Source organism: Cyrtonyx montezumae, unplaced genomic scaffold (assembly GCF_038088225.1).
Source record: "Cyrtonyx montezumae isolate F1298 unplaced genomic scaffold, pur_monq_1.0 scaffold_10, whole genome shotgun sequence".
In the NCBI taxonomy this organism is placed as follows: domain Eukaryota; kingdom Metazoa; phylum Chordata; class Aves; order Galliformes; family Odontophoridae; genus Cyrtonyx; species Cyrtonyx montezumae.
The window spans coordinates 21,322,119-21,344,949 of record NW_027071826.1 but is presented as its reverse complement, the minus strand read 5'-3'; the positions used below and the strand labels follow the sequence as shown (position 1 = coordinate 21,344,949).

At 50.4% G+C, this 22,831-nt stretch overlaps 2 protein-coding genes across 12 annotated transcripts; one reads left to right on the top strand and one right to left on the bottom strand.

Annotated features, from left to right (window-relative positions):
• The first annotated feature begins 31 nt into the window (after positions 1 to 31).
• LOC136059060 (acetyl-coenzyme A synthetase 2-like, mitochondrial) lies at positions 32 to 8,997 on the top strand. 5 transcript variants are annotated; one of them, XR_010623185.1, is made up of 14 exons: positions 32 to 443; positions 1,834 to 1,930; positions 2,810 to 3,009; positions 3,300 to 3,475; positions 3,968 to 4,120; positions 4,990 to 5,137; positions 5,335 to 5,472; positions 5,610 to 5,702; positions 6,145 to 6,257; positions 6,754 to 6,880; positions 7,500 to 7,637; positions 8,284 to 8,347; positions 8,599 to 8,720; positions 8,807 to 8,876. XR_010623185.1 is itself a non-coding variant. In XM_065752970.1 (14 exons), the coding sequence occupies exons 1-14, from the start codon at positions 131 to 133 to the stop codon at positions 8,981 to 8,983; spliced, it is 2,031 nt and encodes a 676-aa protein (XP_065609042.1). In that variant the 5' UTR covers positions 32 to 130; the 3' UTR covers positions 8,984 to 8,997. The 5 variants fall into 5 exon arrangements, 4 of the variants coding, with proteins under 4 accessions (XP_065609042.1, XP_065609034.1, XP_065609050.1 ...); XM_065752970.1 differs by having other exon boundaries at positions 5,008 to 5,137; positions 7,500 to 7,627; positions 8,807 to 8,997; XM_065752962.1 differs by having other exon boundaries at positions 7,500 to 7,627; positions 8,807 to 8,997.
• Positions 8,998 to 9,664: 667 nt separating this feature from the next.
• Positions 9,665 to 22,827, bottom strand: ABCD4 (ATP binding cassette subfamily D member 4). Of its 7 annotated transcripts, none has more exons than XM_065753002.1 (19): positions 22,702 to 22,818; positions 22,492 to 22,616; positions 22,265 to 22,392; positions 21,940 to 22,079; positions 19,388 to 19,504; positions 18,904 to 19,029; positions 18,291 to 18,341; positions 15,857 to 15,951; positions 15,004 to 15,125; positions 14,085 to 14,176; positions 13,832 to 13,918; positions 13,363 to 13,571; positions 12,997 to 13,088; positions 12,826 to 12,862; positions 11,947 to 11,996; positions 11,625 to 11,677; positions 11,192 to 11,268; positions 10,237 to 10,352; positions 9,665 to 10,082 (listed from the first exon to the last, which is right to left on the bottom strand). In XM_065753002.1, the coding sequence occupies exons 1-19, from the start codon at positions 22,740 to 22,742 to the stop codon at positions 9,990 to 9,992; spliced, it is 1,851 nt and encodes a 616-aa protein (XP_065609074.1). In that variant the 5' UTR covers positions 22,743 to 22,818; the 3' UTR covers positions 9,665 to 9,989. The 7 variants fall into 7 exon arrangements, with proteins under 7 accessions (XP_065609074.1, XP_065609082.1, XP_065609092.1 ...); XM_065753010.1 differs by having other exon boundaries at positions 13,363 to 13,568; XM_065753020.1 differs by having other exon boundaries at positions 22,045 to 22,079; positions 22,702 to 22,814.
• Between the last annotated feature and the right edge of the window lie 4 nt (positions 22,828 to 22,831).

Here is a 22,831-nt window from a genome sequence, read left to right as displayed (position 1 = left end):
GGGGGGTGCCTGTGCTCTCAGAACAGGGGCTCTGCCTGGTCCCCAGCTCCCATAGGGGTGCATCTTTGCTAGGGCTCTGAGTACCTCTCTTCTCAGGAAGAGGTTGAAGCCCATCTGCTGCACTGTGACTATGGCCTGGCTGCTGACTAGGGCTTGCTGCACCAAAGCTCTTCCTTGGGCTTCCAGATGCCTCTGTGGGTTGTTGAATGCTCGCTCCTGGAGCCAGGGCCCTCTCACTGCCTACATGCCAGAAGCTGCCTCCTTCCCCGGATCCCAGGACCACCAGGGCTTGTACAAGACATCGGTGGAGCAGGGGGATGCCTTCTGGGGTGCCCTGGCAAGGAGCCGGCTCACCTGGATCACCCCCTTCCAAGCTATCAAGGACTGCGACCTGCACCAGGGCCGGGTTGCCTGGTTCCTGGGGGGACAGCTCAACGTGGCAGGTGAGGGGACAGCAAGCCCCACAGGGACGTGGTACCTCACAGATGAGGTAAGGCTGAACTGGGGAGGGAGGGTGCTTTCCACCCTACTCAGGATGTAGAGGTGGGGGGGGGAAGGCAGGCACCTGCCTGCAGGTTGTGTTATGGGAGGGGTCTCTGCCTGCTCTGTCTACTGGGTGAGTCATTTTGATATTTAGCCCGTGGGAGCCCAGTGACAGCTTCAAGTTGTGCAGGAGAGGTGTGGGTTGGATATCAGGAAGAATCTCTTCACAGAGAGGGTGGTTAGGCACTGATTGGGCTGCCCAGGAAATTCAGGGGACTACCACCTCTGGAAGATATTTAAGAGACACATGGATGTGGCACTTAGGGATGTGGTTTAGTGGTGAACTTGGTAGTGTCAGGCTGATGGCTGGAAGTGATGATCTTAAGGGTCTTTTGCAACCTAAGTGAGTCTGTGATTGTAAGTGTCTGCAGATACCTTCCTATGAAGTGCTATGGCCCCAAAAGCAAAAAGGGCTAGAGTGAGGGGATTCCTCAAAAGGTCATATTGGCCCTCATAGTCATGGGATGTTTTTCCTTACTGCAAAAGGGTACTGCCAGAGGAAAAGAAGGGTCTGGTGGCACTGTGTTCCTGCTTGCAGCGCTGTTGGTCCCAGAGTTCAAAGTATACAATAAACCTCTTCAAAACCTAGGTCTTACGGGGCCTATTTGGGTGGGGGAGCAGGAGATATTCCTGTTCCCGCTCCTGGGATAGTTGGTTTTCTTCTTTTCCTTCTGCAAAGCTGCAAGTGTTCAGGAGGAAAAGGTATTTTTAAATGCAGATGAGCTGTTGCATCATCCCATGACCTCAGTAGCAGGTAATTTAAGAAAGGAAAATACAGAATGTAATAAGGTTTCCAATGAACGTGCTATAGTCAGAGATGCAAGACTCTTCCTAGAAGAACTGCAGCCAAAGGCTGAACACCTCAGTGTCCCCAGGAGGCCAGTGCTATGCACAAATGGCTCAGCTTTGTCCTGCACTCTGTATCCTACTTGCACAGATTTTCTCCTCATCCTACATTTCTTATTTAGGAGCATGGCTTCTATTAAAATAGCCAAATTCACTGTGGAGGCACTAGCAAGGGCAGAACAGTGGACAAGTTAATGTTTACCAGGCCCTCCGAGGCCCACAGCTGGCACTAGGGATGTGACCTCCAAGGGATTTAAGTCAATTCCTGCACTGGGCTGTGTTAGGTTGCAGTTAAGAGGAACATTGATAGTGGAAATTAATATGCACTAGGACACTGAGGAGTGCAACAGGCTTGGGTGCCTGTGACCTGCCAGCTGGTACCTGCAGAGGCTGAGCCATTGTGAGCAGGAAGTTCTGGCAGTGATACTGGGTCATTTTTTCCAGTGAACTGCCTGGACCGACATGTCCATGTAGCCCCGGACAAAGTGGCCTTAATCTGGGAGAAGGATGAACCAGGAGAGGAGGTGCGGGTCACATACAGGTCAGTGCTTACCTCTGAGCATACGTGAGACATGCATGTGCTGCAAGGGTCTGGTTTGCTGCTGTGTGTCCTGCAAGAGGACACAGCATCCCCTCCCATAATTGGATCACCAGTGTGGGGGCTGCTGACCTGCCTGTGCTGCTCTGAGGCATCAGCCCATCTCCTGGTCATCCCCATGGGGTCCTTGCCAGGGTTTCTGTTGGCTGAGAGGTGAATACTCTGCAAGGGAGACTGGGCTGGCAGGGTCTGCCAACCTCCCTTCATGGAGAGACCATCCATGAAATGAGTCATTGACAGCCAAGCTCTTGTTTCAGGCAGAGATGTTGTTTTGCTCATAGTTTCCTACAGCTGTTGTTCTCACTGGTAGGCAGAGCTCTGGAGGATTTGATGTTCCCAGCCTGAGCACAGGGTCCTTTTTTATTTGCTGGGGGAAGACATCCAACTCCTCTTGCAAGCCCCTGCCCTTGCAGGGCAGAGTGTATCACTCCCATTGTTGTAGGGGTTGATGAGAAACCTGTGGGTTGTCATTGGAAAAGTCAGTAGTGGCATCATGGACTGGCTGAGCCATAGAGATTGCTAGTGGTCATTACCAGACCCAGGGCTGACTTCTACTGCTGTTAGTGGCAGTGCCAGACTCTGTACGCAGGTCTTTCTGGTTAATTTCTTTACCATGAATAACAGCCTGTGTCCAGTGATGGTCTCCTCCTCCCTTCCCACTACCACTTTACAGCTCTCCAATGGACTTCCCACACATGGTGTTGGGTGGTGAAGTGGGGACCTGTGGGTTTGGAGCCTTGGGATGCTGGGCCACCCCTAGCTCTGTGCATATGGGATAGATTTGCAAGAAGATGCCTAACTATGCGTTGCTTCTTTGGGCAGGGAGCTGCTGGAGCTGACATGCCGCCTGAGCAACACCCTGAAACGTCAGGGGGTGAAACGAGGTGACAGGGTGACAATCTACATGCCCCCATGCCCGCTGGCAGTGGCCAGCATGTTGGCTTGTGCCCGAATAGGGGCTGTACATGCTGTGGTGTTTGCTGGGTTCAGTGCGGAGTCCCTGGCAGACAGGATCCAGGATGGTAAGAGCCAACGGGGACATGTCCAGCATTGCCATCTGGGAGCAGCACTGAACTTGTTGGTTTGGCGGCTGGGGGCTTAGGGGAATGAGCCTGGCGGAGGTGCAGAGCTGTGCTGACTGGGGTATCCTGTTGTGCTGCATGGCCATAGAGCAGGCAGCAGCACTCCAGGAAATGGCAGGTGGCTCACTGAGTGTCTTTCAGACCACGGGTAGGATGCTTGGCAGAGGCAAACTGGTATGTGCTGCGTGGAGAGGGCATGGATACTTATGTGGCTCTTCTGCCTTCTGCAGCCCAGTCTGAGACAGTGATCACAGTGAACCAGGGGCTGAGAGGTGGCAAGGTTGTGGAGCTGAAGAAAACAGTGGACCAGGCTGTGAAGCAGTGCCCAGGAGTGAAACGTGTCCTTGTGTCCATGAGGACAGACAGCCAGCTTCCCATGACAGCCCTGGATGTTCTGCTGGAGGAGGTGAGGATCTGCACAGGGCTCCTGCCACTCCCCTGGCTATTGCTCAGGTGCTGTGACTGAAGGCAGGGTGGGAAGTGGATCTTTGAAGAAATGCAGGATCACTGTCCTGCAGCAGCAGGAGCTGCACGTGAGCCCAGAACTTTCCCAGTAGGAGTAACTGGTAGCTGCACTGTACTGTTGGACAGGCCTTTGCTCATCAGTTCTGAAAGCAATTTGTGATCAGAAGGCATTCTGGAAGGCTCTCGTGCTGGGCAGAAAAGTAGGTTTATAAAAATAGCTGCCTCTTACTCAGCAGGTCTGCTGTGATGGAGGAAAGCGTCTGCCAGCTCTGCAAGGCGAAGGAGTTCAGGCTCAGGAGGAAGGGGAGAGGAGATGCAGAAGAAGGGAAAGATGGAGTAGGGGAATGGGTGGCAGAGGAAGGCTTGGGGGCCTGTGAAACAGCAAGGGGAACCTGTAAGACCCTGACTGGGACTGCTGTGCTGTCTCCTGCAGGAAATGATGAAGGAGGAAGCATACTGTGAGCCTGTTGCCATGGACAGCGAAGACATGTTGTTCCTTCTCTACACATCTGGCAGTACAGGCAAGCCCAAGGGCCTGGTTCATTCCCAAGCTGGCTACCTCCTGTTTGCAGCTCTCACACACAAGGTAATGAATCCCATGCACTGTGCTCATGAGCCAGCTGTTTATAAGCAGTGCAGGGAATAGATATACCACCTCATTGCTCAATGAGCTCATCTTTATCCAGAGCAAAGTCTCTGGATAAAGTCTCTGTGAGCTGCCACGGGACAGCAGCCTGGCACATCCACATACAGGTACAGAGGAAGAGCAGCATGTTCTCCTGCACACGGACTCCCAAATATGTATTCCTCCAAGCTGCCATCTTGGTTTCCCTCTTTCTTTTTACTAGACCTAGACCAAATCATTGGGTGTGTTGCTCAGCCTTACTGCTGTCCTGGGATGGAAAAGCAGGGAGCAAGCAGCACGTGCCCATGTTAGTACTCAGGAACGCTGGAAGCCGTGACACAGGACTGGTGCGAATTACTGCTCAGCTGGATGGGACAGACTGTCACTACTGATTTAAAAAAGAGACAGACCAGGCCAGGGAAGTTTCCATTACAAGCCCTCTGGAGTGCCTGAGGCCCTGGAGAGGCCAGCTTCCTGCTGTCCCGCACAAGGAGCTGGCAGCCTGTGTTCCCGGTGCTGAGCAAACAGAACAAAGTGTTGCTGCCAGTCTGATGGCTTTCAGTTCTGCCTTCTATTTGGCTGGTCTCATTTTCTACTGCTCCAACAGCGAGCACTTCCTTCCTGTGATCCCTCCCCCTTGGGTGTGGAGGGATCATCCTCACCCGGAGTTATCAGGTTTTGCTGTTGCAGGATGCTTTATTCAGCCTTGCCTAACACGTTGAGGTGGTGGGAAGGCAGAAGGGCACTAACACTAGAGCTTGTGCCCCTTGCCCAGTGGAGGTCCTGCCTCCAGGGTTTGTACCCCTCACAGTCTCTACTTCATATTGCAGTACGTGTTTGACTACCAGGACAGAGATATCTTTGGCTGTGTGGCAGACATTGGCTGGATCACAGGGCACAGTTACGTGGTCTATGGTCCCCTCTGCAATGGTGGCACCACAGTCCTTTTTGAGAGCACTCCTGTCCATCCCAACCCTGGTGAGTGAGAAGTGTTGTGGGGATGTAGCACAGCCACCCTGCAAGATCCATTGCAGGCAAGGGGGTTGGTGGCTCTGGTGCTGGCTCATGGATGTCAGTTTGGCTGCGGGTTGGGGAACTCTTGTTCTCACCTTCTCTCCTTCAGTCTGATGCTGCTGGACATATGCAAGTGATCAGTGGCTCTGTTTGTGTTCTAGGGCGCTACTGGGAAACAGTGGAGAGGTTAAAAATTAATCAATTTTATGGGGCACCTACTGCCATCCGCCTGCTCCTGAGATATGGTGATGAATGGGTGAAGAAATACGACCGCTCCTCTCTCAAAATTCTTGGCTCAGGTGACAGCTGGTGGCATGGGCTGAACTGGCAGGAGGTGGTGGGACCACATAGTTTGGGGCTGGCTCTGTGAGCTGCTCCTAAGAAGCTGTGATTTGGACCTTACGTGGGCTCTGTCCCGTTTTCTGGTCCCTTGTAGTGGGTGAACCTATCAACAAGGAGGCGTGGGAGTGGTACTTCCGTGTGGTGGGTGAGACACGGTGCCCTGTGGTGGACACATGGTGGCAAACAGGTGAGATGTGTACTGGCCCTGGCTCCAGGCATTGCCAGCTTTGCTTCTGCCAGGTTTTAAGAGCGACCTGCTGCTTTATTGGCTAAATGGCAATGATGGTTACTGACCTGCTTGTATGAGCAACCCCTTGAAACACGGGGTCATGGACACTAAAACATAATCAAGATTTAAACATGATAGAAATTAAAGTAAACCCAGTGAAACACGGGGGAGTTGCCCGCAGGGATCTGACCTCTGCTGAACTAAACGTGCAGAGCCTTCCTCAGCTCTGTGGCAAACCCTGACCCACCCTGTAGCTGGCAGGGTACACTGAGGTCCAGGGCAAAGGCTGATGTTCAACAGTACTATCTGGCTTTCCTCCTTCTCTGGCTTTGATAAGTATTATAGTAATGTTGGGGGGGGGGGTTTGTTTGTTTTTGTCTTTTTTTTTTTTTTCCTTCAGAAACAGGAGGCATCTGTATCTCACCCCGTCCTTCCAACCCTGGAGATGAAATCCTTCCAGGCATGGCCATGAGACCTTTTTTTGGCATTAGCCCCTCTGTCCTGGATGATAAGGTACATTTATAGCCTTCAGCCCAGCTGCCAGTTCAGCTCATTTTCTTGTGCTTGCTTATAGCCTGTACTTCTTGAAAACAGGGATGTGTAAGCACAGTTCCTCTCACCTCTGCTAAATGGCAACATTCTTTACTGAAAAGGGGTTAATGGCAAAGCTGGTGGCAACCTCTTCCAAGCAGCATGGAGGTGGAGCTGTTTCCTAGCTGTGTTCTGATGAGGTGGGCTCTACTGAGGCTTCCTGGCCCAAAAACTTGCTGGGGTAGCTGTGCAGAGACAGATCCACGCCCCCTGGAGGAGCCCAGTGCAGTGGGCAGCTGGTTGGGGATGGCTGCTGGAAGAGGCTGGACCTGGCCCTTAGAGCGGGGGGCACAGGTCTCTCCTCACTGTCTTCTCTGGTGTTTCCCCTATGGAGTTATTACCACAGTAGTAGAAATGAGCAATGGTTGAACAGCCTGATTTGCCTCACTGTGGTTCCTAAAACATAACTATTTTACAGGGAAATGTTCTTTTGGAAAATGATGTCTCTGGAGCTCTTTGCATCTCACAAGCCTGGCCAGGTATGGCACGAACCATTTACAAAGACCATAAGAGGTTTGTGGAAACCTACCTGGCTCCTTATCCAGGTAAGAGAAACAAAGAAAGTCCTTGAGGAGGTGCTTGGTGCAGTGCACTTCAGTCTTGACTACTGGTTTTCTACATGGGGCAGGACTAGGGAAGGCTGTTTTTGCTGCTTTGCTGTTCCACAGACTTGCAGCATCTCCCCCATGGCAAAGAGCTCAGCACCACGGCACATTCCCCCTCCCCACTATTTGATCACAGGCATTTTTAGGACTGTATTTTTTCCTTCTACCCCCTACATTCTCACTAACACCTCTTAGTGCTTTTCTCTGGCAAATCCTGCCAGCTGCTGACCCTCACCCAGTGGCACTGAGCAGGCCCAGGCAAAGAAGATAAGCAGCAGGACCACAAGCACCTGCACAGCATCAAGGTGTTTCTGGCTTGTAGAGATAAGGAAAATTGTTCGTTAGCTGTCATACTGCAGAATTAGGGCAAGAGCCTGACAATGGAGCAAGTACCAAGACAGGCAGAATGCTGACAGTGAAGGTCCCTGCCTTCTCCCTGAGCACTTGAGAGGAAGGAGCAGAGACCACAAGACCTGGTACTGACAAAGAAGTTGCTGAGGTGGCTCACAGCTCATGTTTGCTGTAACAAGCAACCACAGCACGGTTCTGGCCCCTGCAGGGTTCTTCTTCACTGGGGATGGTGTGTATCGCACCAGAGAAGGCTATTACCAGCTGACGGGACGGCTGGATGACATCATTAACATCAGTGGGCACCGTCTGGGCACTGCAGAGGTGGAGGATGTTGTGGTAAGAGGAGGTAAAGCTGTCCCAGGGGTGATGGAGCTGCAGAGATGATGCTCAGGAAAGCCAGAGAAACATCAAGCCAGAACCATGGTGCCGCTGGAGCCACAGTCCCTTCCCTCCACTTCCCTCATCTCCTCCTGACTTAGGCTCTTCCATAACACCACAGTGCTGACACCACCTCAGCAAGGCTTAGCTAGGCCTTTTCTTTCCCTCCGGGCTGCCCCTGAGTATGTATGAAGCCCAGCACTAAGCTCTCCCCTCTGCCAGATCCGTTTAATTGGTCTTGTTTGGCTCGAGGCACTGAGCTCAGCTGGTCCCATGCGCCATCTTCTCTCTGCAGCACAGGCTAGTAAGTCTCACACTGTGTGGGGATGAATCCCAAACCAGCAGCCACACACATTTCCTGAAGCAACTTTAGGTCACTAAAAGTTGAGGGACGTGGTGGAGCAGCCTGGAGGCACACAAGCAGGGTGTTGAAGGTGCAAGCCTAAAGCAGCTGGATGGGGGGAGATGAGTTTGCAGAAACCTACTGATGAAGCAAGGGGGAGATGGGGCAAAGGTTATCAGAGGTTCTTCCCTGTTTCCACGTCACTACTGACCACAGTGATCAGGGCAGTTCCTGGGCAGCAGCTATGAACCCCAGCCTCGTTCTGTTTCAGAACCACCACGTAGCAGTGGCAGAGTCTGCAGTGATCGGCTACCCACACGAGATCAAGGGAGAAGGTGAGATGCATGCTTTCCTGCCCACAAAATGCCACACCAGCCCTCACGGCACAGCATATTACTGGGAATCCCCAGCAGTTATCAGAACCTTCATGCCAGTTTGGCTTTGCGTAAGGAAACATCATAGACAAAAGCATTTACAGCTCAGGCTACAGAGCACCCTGGGGCAGGCAGCACAGAGGTACCTCACCTGTGTGGCCTCGTGGGACCACACTGCACACAGTGGTCTGTAATGGTGGTCCTTCTGCCAGGAGCCTATGTGTTCATTGTGCTGAAGAAGGACAGCAAGCACATGGAGGAGACTCTCACTGCTGAGCTACGGGAGTTGATCTCCAAGAAGATCGCAAAGTATGCAGTTCCAGAGCACATCCAGGTAACGCCTCCAGGCTGACCAGGACTCACCCTGCAGCCTGGCCAGCCCCTTTCTCTCAGCCATCAGCTCTATTCCTTCCGGCCCAGGTCACACACCGGTTACCCAAGACGCGCTCTGGGAAGATCATGCGGCGTGTGCTAAGGAAGATTGTTGAGAACAAAGCCAGTGAGCTTGGGGACCTAACCACCCTAGATGACCATGAAGCCGTGCAACAGATCATAGAGGGACACAAGCGCCTCGTGGAGGGGCAGAAGAGCTGCTAGTGTGACTCTTCCATCAGTCAGATGCCTATTGCTTCACTATTCCTGCTCCTTCACTACAGAACCAGGGTCAGGTCCAGAAATGTCACTGAGCAACTGCTGCCCAGTAAGTGCTTAGACTTGCACCTCCAGCACAGTCTGAGAGACCCTCAGCTCTGCCTCCATGTGCACAAAGGAGGCAGGGGGAGAGAACGGGCAGAACAGTAAGGGGGGAGCTCTGTCTGCACCCTAAGAACAGAGGACCAAAACCCTTCCTTGGGATTCCTTGTGCCTTGCAGTAGCTTTGGAGAAAGCAACTGACCAGCCAGGGGTAGATGTATTACTCCTATCCCTACTTTGCTCTTCATCACTTGTCTAGTCCAAGAGATTTGTCAATACACAAACAGCTCCACCAAAGCAAACAGTAAAAGGAAAAAGAGACAGAAACTTGGTTAACACATACTGTTTCTTCTCCAGAAAGATCTTTGGATAGCTGACCCCAGATTTTAATACAAAAATGTTTATTTGATCTGTAATTATGTGTCTTAACACAATGACGACTACGTTCTTTTCCATGCCAGTCTTTTCCTCCCATTACAATGCATCCCTTACCTTCTGCATGGGGATCCAGAGGCTCAGAATCCAATTCTGCAGCACCAGAGACAGAGGTTCCAGCAAGGCACAGACAGAATATCAGGTTGCGTCCTCAGTGAGTTAAAGTTCCTCTATCTGTTGTTTCTAGAAACCCCATGAGGCAGTGTCATCTTTTTCTTGGCAACCTAGCAGCCCCACCCCATCTCTTCACAGTGGCAGAGAGGAACGAGGGGGCTGAGAGAAGGATGGGATGGACATGTCTGGTCCCGGTGTAAGTTCAGACTTAGCCCTGTGTCCGTTGGCCAATTCCATAACTGGTCTTTCACCAACCGAATGATTCCCTTGCTGACAGTTCTGCAGCTCCATGTCTGCTATTCAGAGCTCTCCTGAGTATGCGTAGGTTCTGCAGCTGGCCAGACTAGGACATGGTTTTTTGTCATTCTTCCCAGGATGAGAGCCTCTTCACCTTCTCACAGCGAGTGAGTTCCCACTTTCCCCCTCCATGAAGTTTCAAAATCCAGCTGTGGAACTGCAATTCAATACCACAACAGCTGTGAGTTGCCCCCGTGAGGGCAAGTCCTCCAAGAAGGGAGCTCTCTAGACTTTTGCTTCCCTCTGCTCACAGGCAACACCCTGATTTCCCCTCTTTGCCACAAGGCACGGAGTGCGGCTTGCAATCTCACCTTTTCCAGGCTGGCCCTGTGTCCCACGCTGATCAGAGTCATGCCCAGCTGAAGGCACACACGGTACAGGTCATGCTCCACCTCTTCTGTCAGAGCACTGGTGGCTTCATCTAGCACTGAGAGACAAGTTGTAAGCCCCACACATCCCTCCCCTCCCAAACTCCTGTCATCTTCTGGGCAATAGAGCAGTAACTGCTGAGAACATTTCCCATAGTAAATGCAGCTCACCAAGAGCATCTGCAGAAGGCAAGTGAGTAGAAGCTTAATGACCTCAACTTTGACACAGCTGGTGTCAGCCACATGGAAGGCTGTCCTTCCCCATAAGCCCTCAAGCCCACCCAAACAACACCATTCATCTCATTCATTCTCCTTAAAAGGTGCATGCCACTGCACTGTCCTCACCACTGTGCCAGCCATGGCATCACCTTCCCAAGACAGACTGTGCATGAGAGCACCTGGCCAAGAGCCCACGTGCAGCAGCCATGATGGCCTGGAGCAGCTCCCTGTCAGTTAGGGGTAAATACTACAGACCACAACAAATGAATTTTATTTGTTTTACGTAATCTTCTACAGCTTTTAGATTGCAATCCCCAAGATTTCCTCTGAGGCAGCACAGAGCAGTGCTGTAGGCTTCAGAAGAGCAGGATTTAAACGTGGCTCCTTGCTGCTAACATGGCTCACTCTGTTCACACACATCTACCCTGGCACCTGACAACTCCTCCAATGGCCCCCCAGCAGCTACAAGCCATCTAAGAGCGTAAAGGAATTAGACCCATCTGTGAATACAAGCTGCTTCATCCCCTACCACACAGATAAAGAAGTGTTTTCACCTCTGAATCCTGTGTGCTATGCTACCTAAAATCACCACTAAGGCCAAACACATTCATGAGCTGCCTCTGAGCCAGCTTCTGTTAATGCCAAAGGCCCTGCCACTCCTCTACAGTTGCTCACTCACCCGCATATCTTGGCTGAAGGTAGAAGAGCCGTGCAAATGAGAGCCTCTGCATCTCCCCTGGGGACAGGGCATCATACCTGCAGCAGGGCCAAGATTCAAAAATCTCCCTTAACAGAAACATATTGTTTGTGAACAAGCTTACGGTTGCTGACTTTGGAGACCCCCAGTGAACAACTGCACTTGTGTGCACCCTGTGATCCCCCTCCACATTGGCACTGGCTCTGCACCCCTGTGCACAGTCACTTTTCTGAAGGGCAGCATGGTTGCTGATGTGGAAGTCGATGCCTGGTGCATAATTCCTTCAGCCTGCATACTGCATACCTCCCACAAGACAGGTGAACACAGAAGATGCTCCTAAGACCAGCAACATGCAACTGCTTAGAAGCTCCCCAACCAGAGGCATCATATAAATTTACACAGTGAGCAACTTTACCAGTTCCAGTCCACCTGCTCATCCAGTCCTCCAGCCCTTGCCAGCAAATCAGTCTGCAGAGAACACAGCAGACTTGTGAACACAGCCCCAACCCTGTCTGCCCACAAGGGACACAGCCCTAAGAATAACCATCTCCCTCCTGCTACCCTTTCTCCCACTTGAACTGAAGTTGCTTCTCTGCCCGGTCCCTTGGATAATCCTGTCCCAGCTACAGACCATTCTCTGCCTGTGTCTAGCACGTGATCATGCTGTGCTGCCATAATACCTTATCCCTTCTTCCCTCTCCAATAGCAAGAAGACAGCAATGTCACCAGGGACTCACCAGCCCTGCCAGCTCCAGGAACTGCACAATTCTCTCATCATCTGCTGATCCTAGGGGAGAAAGTGCGTAAGTATAGGAAACATCTGTGGAGACCACTGCTGCAAGGAGGAACTGGTCAGACCAGAGAGAAGGCTTAAGCAAACTCCTAAGGCCCAGTGTAGCTGACTCAACCACTTAACTGTATCAGGTCCTGAGCTCTGGCATATAGAGAGCTCCTAAAGACTGACCCACCTTAAACCATGCCTGTGAGCAGCACACCAGGATATGGCTGGGCTCCACAGCTACACCTGAGGCTTGGCTCAGTCCATGATCACAGACAGACAGACCCGGAATACAAGGATCCAGGCTTCACTCTGACAGAAACTTAAACATCTGCAAGATGTAGCAGCTTAAAGTGAGATGTCTGATTTGGCATGGGAAGCAGGCAGAGGAAAGAAAGGATCCACTTGGTCTGACCTCAACAGCATGTAAGGTCATGCAACCTCAGTTGAAAAAAAGGAACAGTGAAAGCTGGAGGTGCATGGAAAATGAGAAAAAGGCAAATGTGGCTTCCCAAAAGCAGGATGTACCAGACACATCAGATGTATTTCATCAGCAAGTTTAGAAATCAGCAGGATTGATCATATATCACAGTACAACACACAGAGCACTGCCAGCCTGTCCTCACTGCATAAAGAGATTGTGTTCTCCTCAAAACACAAGAAATGCAAAGCCAATCCAAAGCTATAGGAAAGTTAATCTTCCAGGAAAAAGCAGAGTGCAACAAAACTGAAACAGGGCATTCCTGATGGGGTACTGTAACAGAGAAGCTGCACTGGGTACAGAATATAGAGCTGAAACCACAGAGATAAATAATTGCTCTGATGAATTTCCATGTACCTGAAACTGGATAGATCTCCTTCAGAGGATAGATCACCTGTTTTAACAAATAAAAAGAGGCTGCGTCAGAGGGAGCTGAACACAGTCCATCGGGGACAAAATGATGGTGGCACAAACTCAGAGGCAGCAGGGCTGGGGCCAGCTGTGCCATGGAGCTGGCCCAGGGCTCACCTGCTCACGCAAGCTGCCGTCAGTGAAGAACGGCCGCTGGGGCAGGAACACAACTCCACGAGGGCCAAAGCAGGTCAGCATCTGCACACTCCCTGCACAGAGACATTCTCATGCCAAGCCTGCAGCACCTGCTTGCAACTCCCATGGATTAACAAACAGATCACAGAAAAGGTGGATTTCCAAGACAGAACAAAGCAATGAGAGCCAGAGCAGAGTCTGTGATTCAGAGACGGAGCAGCTCAAATGCATCAGTGACATTCAGCACTACAAGTGGTGCTGCCTCGCAGCTCCTGCTGCCACCTTCTAAACTCAGCTAGGACACACTTAATTGATGAAGAGAAAGCTGACGCAACTTGCAGTCTTTACCTTGTGTGCTCTCCCAGAGTCCCCCAAGGACCCTCAGGAGAGATGTCTTCCCTGTGCCAGTGTTCCCCATGATCATCAGGCTGTCTCCTTGCGAGATCCTGAGGCTCAGGTCCTTGATAAGCAGCTTGCCAGAGGATGGCACTGAGAGTGTCACTCGCTCCAGAAGGAAAGCTGTGTCCCTTGGCTCTGGGTCCTCCCCAGAATCACTGCTGGACCACCACAAAGACAAAGAGATATGGAGGTAAGCGACAGCACTGGCACTGGTAACTAGGAACCTTCCCTTACACCTTAGACATCCTGTGCCTCTGTGATATTAACCTTGCCACACACATCTCAGGGTACAGTGACTACTGTGCTGCTACTTCCAATCAACTGCACGCTGTGACTCCAAGGGCCACCTCCACCCAGTGACAGCCCTGCACACTGGCATATAAGCTGCAAGCCAACATGCTGCTGAGGATGGACTCACCTGTCTGAATCCCAGGCCTTGGCTTCTGAGTAGCTTTCATTTCCTCTTCTGCCGAGGCTCAGCAAGGTCTCCTGCAGTTCACCAATCCTGGACAAATAATAGGTTCCATGAACACCAGGGGCAGCTCCAGTATTCCTCACTGCCAACCTTGTCCATACTCAATCACAAGCATTTCTTACAAATTTAGCAAAGACATGGGTAGAGTCATATCTCACACTCACCTCTCCTGCAGAGACCTGCCCACACAGCTCACCTGTGTGTATAGCCAGCTACATCAGTCACAGTGCTGGAGAGATCTATAAGCTGGCTGAAGCAGCTGATGAGGTAGATGGAAACAAAGGCATTCTGGGGAAAAAACATACACCAAAGCAAGGATCAGCACTGACATGGGAAGCTTGCTCCCTCTTCTATGGTTGCAAAAAGGTAGCCGAAGAGACCAGACATCCAGCTGGGTCAGCAGCCCCAGAGGGATGAAGGGGAGTGAAGGAGAAAATGGCCACATTCAGATGGAACAGGGCTTCCCTGCTCTGTACAGCAGTTCTGGCTGGGGGACACATCTCCTGCCACCCAGGGATGGTGTCTGCAAAGCGTCTGCAAGCTCACCCTGTCTGAGTCATACAGATCCATGCCACCAGCCCATTAACTAGCACCCCACATGGCTCAGAGCTGGCTGTTTCAGCCTGCAGTACTTATTTAGCTATTTTTACTTCTGTATTCTCCATCACAAGCCAGTTTTGAGTAGCTAGAAACAAGCCAGGCTGGGAAGGCTCCTCTCCAGCAACTTTGTGGGTGAACACAAGCAAGCTCAGACTCAAAACTGGCCATGGGCAGCAGCATAACCCAGAACCACAGCACTTTATGAGCCTAGCACCAAAAGCAGAGCATTCTGATCTCCCTTTCTACATACAAAAATACGAGTTGGGAAATGCTTTAGTCACACATGAGCTCCTATTTCCATGTCACCATGAGCAGGGTCAGTCTATCCTCAAGGTCCCAACAAAAAACCTCAGTGCCTGCTCATTCTCCACAACAGGGTTTAACCACATGAACTTAGACATAAGGCTCTGCACTGGCTCACCTCTGGCACTGGGGATCCTCATACAATCAGTAAGCACAACCCACACAAGCATACTTCACCCCCTGTCCAGTGTGGAATACGATCTGCAGCTCACCTTGCTGACCAGGGCACTGAGTTCTGTTGGACTCAGGTCACCGTAGACCCCAGAAAAGATAGGAATGGCAATGATCACGTAACTCAGGATGCTGCCCAGGTAGTCGAAGGTGTTGATTCCAACTGGGCAGAAGCACATGGAGAGGAGACAGTGAGTAGGAGTGGGAACCTCTCTCCCCACCAGGCCCCAGTGCAACCCATAAGCCCACTCAAAAGGAAGACCCAGATCCTGTCTCAGCCTTTCAAGGTGTACCTGGGCATAAAAACCCATCTCATGGGACAGCACAAGTGCTGGGATGAAAATCCATTTGACAAGAAAAGAGCACCTTGGGACAGGCCCTAGAGTGGAGAAACATCACTCAGGCACAGCTTGGGAGCCAGCATGGTACAAACATCACTCAGACACAGCTTGGGAGCCAGCATGGTGCAAAAGCCACTTTTTCTGCTTGTTTTTGATCCTTAGAGAACTGGCTGGCTCTAGAGAAACAGGAACGAGGGCAAAACAGAAGTTCCAAGCTGAGACACTTGGCCATAAAGTCTACTTTGAAGCACACAAGTAGAAAGACTTAAGCTGCCAAAAGTCCCACAGAAACACATATGCTCGGGGCTCTCCTTCTCTCATGCCACTCAGAAGCTCACCATTCAGGTGAGATGAGGAAGAGCTATCTTGACACTGTTTAGTCCCCAAACCTGGACCCAGGGACAACGAGAGGAGGGAGGCAATTATAGTTAAAGGACAAGCTTAATAGGAAATAAATTCTACAGCTTCCAATCACATATACAGAGTCCCCTCCTTCCCTAGGGTCTAGGAGGTACCACATTCCCCAGTTCACCATCCAAAGCCCCCCACTCACTGTAGAGCCACAGCTCCTTGCCTATCAGCTCCCTCTGGGTCTGCAGCAGGCTCTGCAGCCTGCGGTTAGTGCGCATGTGCTCCACTTGCCCGGCCCTGTAAAATAAGATTGCAACATGACTCCCAGACTTCTGGGTACACCACAACGGGGTAAAAGTGTGGGCTTTAGAACTGAGGCCTGAGAAGGGCCCATCACTGCAGTTTCCAAGCAATTTGTTGAGATGGAACTGAACATCCATAAACTCCTTCCTGAAGACGTCTTCACCAACTCTCACTGAACTGAGCAGCCCTGCATGTCTCTTCCAGAGCCCGTGGATATTTCTGTCCCATACAGGAAGAGGTGAGACAGGGCTTTACACCATCAGTGAGATGTATGAGCCTTAAGCAAAGGGCATCCAAGGTTACATGTGCTTTCCGAGCAAAGCCTGGTTGGAAGAGAGGGACAGCACTGCTACACATCTGGAGCCAGAAAGGACAGAGGTAAATCCAGGAGCTGACAGCAAGCCAACATGGTGTGCGTGACTCCAGCCTCCAAGCTCTCCCTTTCCCAGGAGCTTTCCAAATGTATCACTGAATCCCCCACAACCTGAGCTAGTGGAGAAGTTCCCACGGCTTTGCTGCCTCCACTGCCAGCAGCCCTGCACTCCCAGAGCAGGCAGCAGGCAGGCACAGCCTGGCTATAACTCACTGCCTTAGCAAAGCGTGGAGCTCCTTCTTCTCATTTGCAAGGGTTGGGCTGCCCTCAGGTGGCAAAACGTAGATAAAGCTCTGTGTTTCACTCCAGATGAATTGAACGTTCAGCAAGGACACAGGCAGTGAAAGGCCAGGCACTAGAGACCATAACTTTTGTCTCAAGTGCACAACCAGTGTTTGGTAGCTATTATTTCTTTACAGATATGGAAAGGCTGATGTATTTGTTTCAGTTTTACTTCCCATTCACTTTCAAAGTAAGTTTGCCAAAGGTCAAGAAACAAAATAAATAAATAAATAAAATTGTGACAGTGATCCATTTCTGTTTTTCCTTTATCAAAACAATCAATGGTTCAGCAGGTACAAGAGGACAAGATTTAACTGCTTCTACAGACTAGGGAAGCCTGGTAATCAAATGAGCCACTCATCACACACCCTCCTTTTGCAGGATTCTAAGAACGTAACCTCTTAAGAGCTTACTTTGTTTTTAGTTAAGGTTCATACCACTAAAAGGTCTGGTTTAGTGCAATTCAATTAAACTCTAGTTTACCAATAAATTGATTTTTTCTACCTATGAAGTAAGACACACAGTTTTCTAGTTTGACAATTCACTTCCCATTTAGAAATATTATAGAAAACAAAATTGTGGGTAAAAGTATTGCAGCTTAAGTAAAGGATGTAGACAGAAATTCTTCTTAAGAAAAATTAGCAACAACCAGTAAGAACCAAACTGTCCACAAAAAAAATCAGATTGCAAGACTGATGTTAATTACTTAAATCAAGGTTTCATGCCAACCAGTACTAATTTTTACAAAATCAATGATTTTGAGTCAAAGCACCTTGAAGATCACTGTAACAGTTGAAATTCTCAGTCACTAGAGCATGAACAAGCAAATGAATATCAGTCAGGAAAGTCCACAGATAGGGCAGTGTCTGCTTTCTTAAATTCCTGGAAGAAGTGTGATTGCACAACGGGCAGGACAAAGGTAGATACATGACAAGAGTTGAGCAATGACCTCCTTCCACTGACCTGGTACCCCAACACACGGGGTATACTGTGGCCATTTTTCTGGGCTCTAGCCATGTCTGTGAAACACCCTAAAGGCTCCAATCAGCAACTCAATACACTGCAGGGCATCCCAATGTGTGAAGCTGCTGCTGGGATGCCAACTGCATGCACAGCTCTGGGAACTGTGGTACTGGTTTACAGCCAGGTGTAAATGGCATCAAGCAAATTCAGAGAATAGCAGTACTGCGTTGGGAGGGTCAGGGCACAGGCTGATCTAGAAGAGCAAGTAGAGATAACAAAGCGAGGCAACAACCTAGCACACACAAAGACATGCAGGTTAGCAGCAGCAGAATGGGACCAATCTGCAAAATGTCCCCCAAAAGAACCTCCTGACAAGATGCAATGAGACCTCAAAAAACCTTCCAGGTTGGAAGGGCCATGGCAAAACATCAAGAATGCTTTCTAAACCAGCACCATATTTGTATCGGGCCTTTGGGGATGTTAAGACAGCAGGCAGAGTGCAACTAGTCATCTCCAGCTGCTGTGAAGCATTTCTGCAGGCTGCAAAGAATGCAAAGGAAAATGTTGTGTTGGGGAACTATGACCTACAACCCTGCACCTGCAGCAGGATGGAGGGGACAGAAAGGACAGGCTGCAGCAACAGCACCTGGACAACTCTGGGATACAAGCACATACTGAAGACACCCCAAGTTGTCAGAATCTCTTTTCTACTTACCTATAGAAAGCAGCTGGCTCTGCATTGACACGAATCTGCATGTGCTTGAACCTGAACAATCCATAAAACATCATCAGAATCGTGCGTTAAGTGTCCAGTGAATTATACAGCCAACAGCCTAACTAGATGTACTCATCTTACACCTGTCAGAGCAATGACTTAGGCATCTCTCAAAACAGATTCAACAGACTGAAAAAGGCACTGAAAAATAAGCCTTAGTACAAGGTGACATCATTCTGGGACAGCTCAGTGGCACATTTGTTGGTATTCTGCTCACTGTGCCTATCTTAGCCCTGAGGCAACCCTTCCCCCTCAGGCAATTTTCTTCAGCACATCCACAGAATTAGCAGAGGCAACGGACAAGCAGCAGCAACCAGGAGACTGTACCAAGGACACTGCCTGACATGACACAGAGCACCAAAAAGGGTGGCTGGGGCTCAGCACACTGATTTTATGGCAGCTCTGAGCAGGTAGGTCTCTCTGAGCTGGGGAGCAGTTGACAACGACATGGACAAGAGAAGTAGCTGCACGGATAGCACTGAACTGGGACTACAATGCAGCTCTCATAGGAGCTGCCAAAAGGCAGTGAAAATGCTACTCTGCTGTGACTTACCTGAAATCTCCCTCCAGCTTTTCCTGTTGCACAAGTTTAGACACAATTGGGCTCATCAATACCTTGTTAACGATTGTCCCAATGATGAAATAACCAAAGATGCTCACAGGGCCTAGCCAGCCTGTGCTATAGAGGAGGAGAAAGAAAGGTCAGATAACACACCAAGCAAAAGGAAACTCCAGCACCCCTGGGCTTAAGCAGTCAGAGCCCCCAGCTCTCATCTCTCTTTGCCTTCACAGTGGCTTGGGTGCCATTACTGCACACCCCAGTATCCCCAAGGCAGAAATCCTTTTGGAGTCCAGAGACCCTTCACCCACATGTAGGAGTATCCCCAGAGTTGAAGCAGCAGTAATAGAATCATAGTATCACCAAGGTTGGAAAAGACCTCCAAGATCATCCACTCCAACCATACAACCATGGGTATCAAGCTCAAAAATACAGCACAGGAAAGAGGTGAGGAAGCAGGGCAAGGATGGATCTTTACCTGTGAAAGCACTGGTATGTGTAGTATGCCAGTGTGAAGGGAGAGATGACGAGCTTGCTGGCCATGGAGCTGAGCTGCCTGCAGAACCTTTCCACATCCTGGCTGATTCGCTGGTCCCTGCTCAACACAAAGAGGTACTGTTAAAGCCCTAGAATTAAAACCAGTCAGTGCAGGTCACAGTAACTCCCTAATAGGGTACAAGCCAGGCAGTTTCACTACCTGAACTTAGGATAGGGGGAATGAAAACAACTCAGACCTGCATCCTGACACCAATTGCCCCACAAGGAGTCTACCTCCATGGCTCAGTATGGCCCAAGGGCTTTCCTGCCACCCAGGAAGAACAGCTCCTATTGTTATCTTCACCTCCATCCTTCTATTAACCCCTTGTTCCACCTTCTGCAACACTGTCCACTCTGTGCTTATGGTCTCTGCATCCTTGATCACTGTCCCTGGTCCCTCACCTGTACTACCAAGAACACCAGCTCTTCCTCAAATCTTCTGTCCTGGTGCTACATCTCAAACACCAGAGGTACTGGGGCTGGTCAGAGCACAGCACAGGCCTTCAAAAGCTATCCGGGACTTGTTAAGTCCTCCACCAAAGCTACCTTTAAGTCCTGGTCCTTTTGGTACAAAGAAAGCACTTTCACTCACCCACCCCATAAGAGCAGACAGAAGAGTACCAAGCTTCCTCGCCCCACTGGCAGCAGGCATGCTGGTGACAGACCCCCAGGTCCCATCTGCCCCACTACTGAGCAAAAGATGAACTCTGAGTAACTTGAAAGGATTTTTAGCATATTTACTCCCTCGAGTGCCTGATGTGCCCAAAGAACACGGGTAAGGGCTTCAGCCCCTGATGCTCTAAGCACAGGCGTAAAGGTGACAACTGTGAATGCTGTAGGCCAGAACAAAGAGCAGGGCTGGAGTCCTGCTCAGCCATTAGTACAGATACAGCCACAAAGACATTCATCTCTAACAGCGTTTGCTGACCTGGAATAGCAATGGATTCAGTTTTGGGGCAGCTCCCATCCTGGCTGACATTAAAGTCATAATTTTTCCCTTTTTTAGACTGTAATTGTTACCATTATGTTACAATTTAACTCATGCAATAGACTCAGGGCAGGATATTACTTTTTTACAAGCTATTAAGCAACATGCAATGATGACACATAAACATCAAGCTAAATGCCCTCCTAGGCACCACCAGTGTTTGTATGCCACTCAAACCTCACATTTCGTTCCTTCTAGATGGGAAAAAAGAATGACAGAATGCATCCAACACGTAGTCTGGTCTGTGCAGCATACTGGAAAGTATCACTTTATTGTCTAGTTCATTCTCTGACTACCTGCTGCGTGGAAAAAAATCTCATTAGAACTCCAAAGAGTATTTTTGTAGTGGCAACAAAAAAGACACTAAACAGTAAAACTGGATTTTTGAGTGGAAGCAAGGCATTAAAGAAAAATACTCTGCAGCAATCCCACACTTCTAATCTGCTAAAGTCTGGATTGCCGCCTCTATCGCTGTGGAGCAGATAGACTCGGTTATCTCATGCATTTCAGTGCACAATGTGAACATGCTTCTTAGTTAAAAATAAACCTGGGCAGTATAATCATGTGATGAGGGGCCTCTGCCCTCTCCTTCCCCCAACCAAAGGAAATTATGGGCGTGCAGGACCTTCCAACCATAGCCAACATGCTACACTGCCTGGGAAGCATCATACATCTCAGTGACAAGGAAAAACAACACCTCTCTCTCACGTGATTTCTAACACAGGCTCTTTAACTCTTCAAACCACATATTGTGACAGCAGCGTCCTGTGTGTGAGGACGGGCTGAACAGCTGCAGTCAGTGTGCTGTTGCATGGGAGACCTCTGACCTTGCCAGCACAGCCTAAGTAAAAGTATGGCTCTGCAATAACCAGGATGGTGCTAAAAGCAAAACTTCTCCCTCACCTCAGCTGTGCCAGAGGCTACTGCAAAGAGACTTAAAGAGGATCTAAGTGTAGGCTGGATAAACCACAAGGAACTGAATATTCTTCCTTCTCTCACATTTGAATTCAGCCCTGACATTTCCTTCCTAAGAAACAGAGAAGAGGAAATACACAATCAAAACAAAGCCTCCCCTGGATGTGACTCAAAAGCCCTAATAACGGTATTCAGCTCTGGTGGCTGAAGTTCAAACTGAATGACAGAGACTGCCCAAGTACACTGGCTGCGTAAGGCAGTATTCTCTGCCTCCAGCCAGATCCTGTGCAACTTCACACCATGTGCCAAGTGCTGATTTTGCAGTGGGGCTAATAGCAGCACTAGAATTCTGTTCTGATGGTCTTCCATTCTCCTTGCAACAGAAACCTCCTGAATGCAAAACCATCAAGATCAGCAGTGATGGGAAACTCTATCACCTCCCACCAGGGCAGATGAGGGTGTCTGTGTCTAGACAGAAAAAGTTCCTATGGCTTAAGCCCCTACCCAGAGACACAGAGAGGTCGGGAAAAGGTGAAGAACAGTTCAGGAGAAGCCAAGTAAGAGACTGAAAGAAGCTGCAGGCAGCCTACGGGTTATCGATGTCCTCGTGCAGAATGTGCAGGCTGTAGTAGACTTGGCCCTGGAAGTAACAGCTGTGGAGGTATTCAGTGAGAGATTTCCTCCAGCTCACGTACAGCAGGTTGCAGATGAACTGGTCGAAGCTCTTCAGCTGGAATGAAGGCAAGGAGACAGATGGGATGAGCCAGCATAACAAACATTTCCTAAAATAAAATAAGAGTTAGTGGTTTGTAGCAGTGATTGTGCAGCTGCCCAACAAGCTGGGGTGGGCCTAGATCCTCCATCAAGGATCACTGCAGGAGCAACAGGAGCGAGTGAGCCCCTGCCCTGTCTTACCGTGGAGTTCACTACGATCAGGGTCAGCGCGATGGCAGTCAGCACTTTGAATCCAGAGAAGTCCTTGTTCCCCAGTACCTCGTAGTACTGGCTGGGGATGACACCGACCTGATAGATAACCAGCTGCTCTGCAGGACAGAGGGACGCACGGAAGGGAAGGGCGCATTGCACCGGGAAGGCAGGAAAGCCAGGAGCACCGAGCCCGCAGCTCCCCGCTCCAGGCTTACCCAACACGGCCACGCCGAGCAGCGTCAGGAACATCAGCGCGTTCGGGGAGGGCCATCTGGGAAACAGCATGGCCTGGATCCTCAGGAAGCGCCGCACGAACAGCACGTCGAGCCGCGGCCGGGGCCTGACAGGGGGCAGAGCGGCGGCAGAGCCGGCCGTGAGCTCGGCACCCCTCGGCACTCCGCCGCACCCGCCCCGCTCCGCCTCACCGGCCGCCGGCACCCCGAGCCCTGGCGCCGTTTCCCTCCATGACCGCTCGAGCCGCCTCCGGGCGCCGCGTCACGCGTGTGCACGGATATTCCCGGCCCCCTGGATATTCACGCGCTCCCCGCGCACAGC